Source organism: Triticum aestivum, chromosome 5D, assembly GCF_018294505.1.
Source record: "Triticum aestivum cultivar Chinese Spring chromosome 5D, IWGSC CS RefSeq v2.1, whole genome shotgun sequence".
In the NCBI taxonomy this organism is placed as follows: domain Eukaryota; kingdom Viridiplantae; phylum Streptophyta; class Magnoliopsida; order Poales; family Poaceae; genus Triticum; species Triticum aestivum.
The window spans coordinates 65,170,586-65,176,193 of NC_057808.1; the positions used below are offsets into that span (position 1 = coordinate 65,170,586).

General features: G+C 47.2%; 1 protein-coding gene across 1 annotated transcript; it reads left to right on the plus strand.

Annotated features, from left to right (window-relative positions):
• Positions 1–3,181: 3,181 nt before the first annotated feature.
• Positions 3,182–5,098, plus strand: LOC123124353 (uncharacterized). The gene is made up of 2 exons (XM_044544981.1): positions 3,182–4,195; positions 4,856–5,098. Exon 1 carries the CDS (start codon positions 3,186–3,188, stop codon positions 4,164–4,166), a length of 981 nt encoding a protein of 326 aa, XP_044400916.1. The 5' UTR covers positions 3,182–3,185; the 3' UTR covers positions 4,167–4,195; positions 4,856–5,098.
• Positions 5,099–5,608: the final 510 nt, after the last annotated feature.

The following is a 5,608-nucleotide window of genomic DNA, read 5'->3' on the forward strand; positions in this document are numbered from 1 at the left end:
GAAGTTATGCTTTGGATTACATTTAACTTCAATACTCATCAAGTGCATGGTTAAGCGTACCCACCTTTGCTTTATATGAGATTTTATGGGAATTCAGGTTATGTTTTATTTCACTCTACCATGCATGCAACTTATGATTCAAGTAAAGGCTTATCTTGGATCATTTTTCCTGTTTGCTGCAGGTTATGCCTTTTATTCCTAACACAAAAAATTATACTATGTTTTTGTTATTAACTTAAGTTGTTATTAACTTAAGCAGCTTGATTGGTTAGTTCGTTTGTCCCACTTTAAAATGGGTGGGCTAAGCAGATGCATTATCTGTGATGCCTTAACGTGTCCCTTTAACCTTATTAATCTTCTGGGACCAGGTACTGCGAGCAGATAATAGCAGCTTGGTCGAAGACATTCACAAGGAAATGAAGGTAACCATTCATTTCCAAATTCCTAAGTTGTCTGTAATTCCAGGACAACATGTCTATCCACAACTGTTAAGGAGCAATCTAGTGTGGAATTTATCCTATTTAGATAGGACTAATAGCTGTAATTTCATTCGATGTAGTTTGATAATTATTGATATGCTCTGTTCTTTCTGTCAGGTGCTTAATAGCAAATTGCTGAAAGCTAAAGATAGAAACACAAACAGAGATTATAACCCTTGCTAAAGAGGAGCGAAAACGACAGCAGCTTGCACTTGCTGCTATCATAAAAAAATGCAGATGTTATACTGTCGACTTTGACAGGTGCATCTACCTAAGGCAAGTTGTAACTTACAGTTACAATGAAAGTTGAGATAGCAACATACATGCCTTTGAAAAGATAATATGTATTTATATATTCATTGAGGGATCATAGGTCTATGTATGTTTGAGGCAGGTTTCTTATATATTGGTGTAAATTGTAGCACATCAGTATCCATAAGTGTGTTCTCTCTCCCGTTCGAGCCCAATAGGTCGAACGGGCCCTTGCATCGTGCCCTGATCGGGGGCGCCCAACCAAACCATGGTTGGTGCCCCCCTGTCGCCAGCGCAATATAAAGAGGTGGGGTGCCGGGGCACGCATCATGAGGTTATTCGCTGTCACAAACCCCACCGACACTCCCTACCGATCTAGGGTTAGCACGGTGCTCACGGGAAGCACACCATCGCCGCCATCTTCCTGTCATCGCCGCCGTCACCATCTCACCACGATGGCCTCCGGCTCGAGCTCGTCCGGACAGGCAGAAGGTAGGTTTACCGGATGATCAAGCCTACTCCGATCCAAAGGATCTAACAAGATCTTCTCTGGTGGGATTTTCAAATGGTGGTAGCTGGTTGTGCCATCACAAATGCAGTTGTTTGTGTGTTTGACATGATTGCCACTTCTTTTGGTATTCAGGGGCCAAGGTGCGTGCTTGCTGGAGACCATCTCCAAAGTGTTGAGGCTGAGAAAAAGGGTATGTGAAAGACACTCTTTGAACGCCTTACAGAAGGTCATGGAGAGGAAATCACATCCATGCTCACTATCCAGTACAGGATGCACGAGCTAATCATGAACTGGTCATCAAAAGAACTTTACAATAAACCTGGAGAGTTGTGGTGGCCTCCAAGAGATGTACGTACCATGAATGTAAGGCGTTAATGTGTAGCACATCTTCAACAGTGAATGTACCTAGGAAGAACTGATGTGGCGTTCAAAGGGCAACGAAGGATGTGGCGTTCGAAGGGATCCGCAACAAAGGCGAAGGCGGACCTCGACAGCGGTGTATCGATGGCGACCCGGAGGCCCGCATCGATGGCGGCGGCGCCTCGACCTCGGCGCCGGCAAAGGGATCCGCGGCTAGCGCCTGGTTTCCATCGATGCAGAGAATAGATCGACGGCGTATCAGCAAACCACGATGGTGGCGGTGGCGTGGTTACTGTCGTCATAGCCAATAGATCGAGCCTGCCCGATGGCGGCGGCGGTGTCGTCGTAGATCAAGGCTGCCGAGGGGTCGTCGCTCCGCTGTTTTTTTTCATGCGAGGGGTCGTCGCTCCCAGGCTGTTTTTTTCCTCCGATTTTTTCTCGTTAGGTGTCGTTACGGGGGAGCTGGGAGGAGGGACAAAAAAACCACAAAGAGATGGGAGGTTGAGATAAAAAAAATCGGACGAAGCGGAGACTACCAACTGCTTCATTAGGAGTAGAGATACTCAACTTTGCGACCAGTCTTAAAAAAATCAAATGATAACGCCCACATGTGTGGCATATTTGCACATCGCTCACACGTCTTGATCCACCTTGATTCTGTTTTGCACGGATCCTAAAGGTTAGATTTAAGTGCCACGTAGGCATAGCGTGTCGTGTGAGCGTTAGAGCGCTCGGCCACACAACCCGCAGCGCGCGGTTGGCGAACCAGTTCCTGCCCACACAATCACCAACCAGTCCACGCGTGAGTGGGCGAGCGCCTGTTCGTCCACACGATGCTCGTACGGTGATAGATGGCAACTGCAGTTGCGCGTATGAGGCAACTAGGTAAACACACATGACAACTATGATTCGTTGATAGATGGCAACTGCAGTTGCGCGTACATGGCAACCAGGTAAACACACATGACAACTATGATTAACCATACATAACAACTAGGTAAGCACACACGACAACTATGATTTGATTGCACGCGGTAACTACCATAAATTAGACATAGCAAATATAGTTAACAAAAATAAAGAGAGTTGCCAATGCTTTTACAACTACATTTGCCATTCCGGATGGCAACTAAAACGTCATCCTGCTGGTAACTAACATAGCCGCGCCAGGACGTGTGGGCATTTTTGCTTCGCGCCACACACACGGGGTGAGCGGAGCAGTATTTGTTGGGCGTGTGGCACGAAGTAGCTACGCCCACACATGTGGGCAATTATAATATTTACCCACACATAACCCGTGTGGTCCTATTTACACCACACATGATGTGTGGACGAATGTCTAGTATGCCACACGTGCGGGTGTTATCAACGACCTAAAAAACTATAAAATACAAGGTGCTTGGGTAGATGCTTGAAAAAATTAATCAGTTTTTTAAGTACTGATGCTTATAAAAATAAGTATCAGTACTTAATAAAAACTCAATTTATTTTACTAAGCGCCTAAGGGACGCGACAGGCGCAACCAGGAAATACTTCCCGCCAGCACCCCCGGATTCCCGCCCGCCGTTCTCAACCTAGACCAGATGCGCCGCCTAATAAACACCAATTCCCACCAGTCCCCGCTGCCCCCGTTCGTCGCCACCGAGTCCGGCGTCGGCGTCCGCCTCGACGTCGGCGGCCTCCTCCCCCGTGTGGTGTCCAAGCGCGGCGCCGACATCGTCGACGGCCGCGGCGGCCTACTCGTCCTGCGCGAGCGCAGCAAAAAGTTCTGGGAGCTCAATCTCGTCCTCTGCAGCCCGCTGGAGAGGTCATACCGGCGGTTGCCGCCGGTGAATATCAGTCGGTACGACATGGCCTGCGCCGCTTTCGTTCCTCTCCAGGGCGTCGGTTTCCGCGTCGCTGTCGTGCTCTTCGGCGGCGCTGACGACTTGTCCCGCTACGCTGTTCTGGTCTACGACTCCGCTAGCGCTCCCCCAGCCTGGAAGGTGACCACCGGCTCCCGGCAGCGCGGGGAACGGCATTACAATGCCCACGAGGGCCCGTCCGTCGTTGTCGGCGACGTCGTGTACAGTCTTCAAGACGAGCACATCATGGTGGTGGACACTACCAAGATGACAATGTCCGTGTTGCCGGAGCCGGTGGCCCGTCCCGACTGGCTGATTGAGGGCGACCACTGGATCGGCAAGACCGAGGACGGCCGTCTGTGCTTCTTCGTGTTCCACGACTACAAGCCGCTTCTTGTGGCGAGGTGGGCTCTTGGAGCGGATAGCAAGTGGACTCCGCAGCAGCCGTTGTGGCTGCCCCCGGAGCTCCACGGCGAGAAGCTCACGACGGAAATCTCCTCTTCCTCCAAGCGTGTGAGATTCGCTGGGTTCTGCGAGGGCAGCAGGATGCTCTTCTTCGTCATGGACGATTGGGTGGTTCCTTTCGACATCGAGACGTTGGAGATGGAAAGGCTGTGGTGCTGCGATACCGACGAGCCGCGGCGGCTTGGAGGGCTTAGCAAGGTGTACCCGTACGAGATGCTGCCGTGGCCTCCGATGCTCAAAGATTTCGCCCATTAATTGTGTCTTCACTGCCAGATCAAATGCAAGTAAGGGGTGTGTTTCTGTGGTGGCAATGAGACGAAAATCACAATATTTATATAGTCCTGTTATTAGGTTCATGTTCTAGAGTTACGCAATCCTATCAGAAATACTGTTAGGTTCAGGTTCATGTAATGGTCTTATAGTACTGCATTTTCGCAAGTAATCTTTAATCTAGATTCCACGAGGAAGAATATTTTGTTAAATTTGTAACTAGAGCTGTTCCCAATTGTTAGTTTCTCAATCTGACATCACCTTGATATAAGCAGTTGTACTGATTGGTAATAACAAGGAAAAGTATCTCGGGAAATAGGCAAGGAATATGCGGTCAATCGACCATGCTTGACCAATGTGGTCTTGTTAATCCGTTATCTGACTCCCATGCTTTGATTAAAACATAGATAGGGAAAATACATAGATGGACACAGGTACCATGAACCCCAATTTCAAACGGGCCAAAAAATGTATTCGTAAGTTATAGAAAATTTTGAAATAAATCACACACGTAAATACTGCCTCCCAGTTGAGGATTTAATCCAGTTTATTAGTTTCCCCCTTTTTCTATTCCTCTTTGTTCTCTTCACCTGATTAATAGTGTTTGTTTGTCTACTGCCTCCTGTCTTGCTGGTGCTGATCGTTGTGGATTTGCCATCGTCGGAGTAATACAGCGGGCTTCTCCCAGTCGTTTAGTCGCCCTCCTCCCATCATTGTAGTCCCAAGCATTGAAGCTAGGAGAGCGTTCAGCGATCAACAACAGGAGGCGCCTCTGACAGTAGTATCACTTGGCATCCAGCGGCGAGTGATGTACAATGGCACAAGTGGCACCATCTTTGTTTCTTTTTCCTTATGTTGAAAATTGTGTTAGCAGTCGCATACTTATGGTATGTACTTTACTAATGCTTTGGCCTGAAATCGGAATCACAGTAATTGTGCTGCTGCTAATATAACTCTGTTTCCATTAGATTAATTTAGGTTCTACAGTCTCCCAGGTCATATTTTTTATTTAGTTAAGTTCCCATCTAATTGCTGGAATTAGTTGCATATGGGAGTGCACTCGGAAAGTTAGTACAAGATCTGCAGCAATAGTGTGATTTGTGTTCCTGGAAGTATGTACTGTTTATGCTTTTGTCATTTTTCAGGTTTGCTCTTGATTCTGTTGGAAAGGGATCTTTTGTCATGAATCCATTGTAGAAAGGTAATAGTTGAGCACCAAGGGACAATCTAAATTACTCATCATGATATTTGCAGGTAGTAATTACTTGAACATCAACTTTTTTTCTTCTATTCTTCTCCTTTGTTTTGGTATAATGATGTGTTGATGCCCACTGTTATCTATCCTATGTAGAGGTGTGGGACTGGATTCAGGAAATATAAAAAATAGGATGCCCAAAATAAAGCATTCTCTATTCGCAAGCTATTAC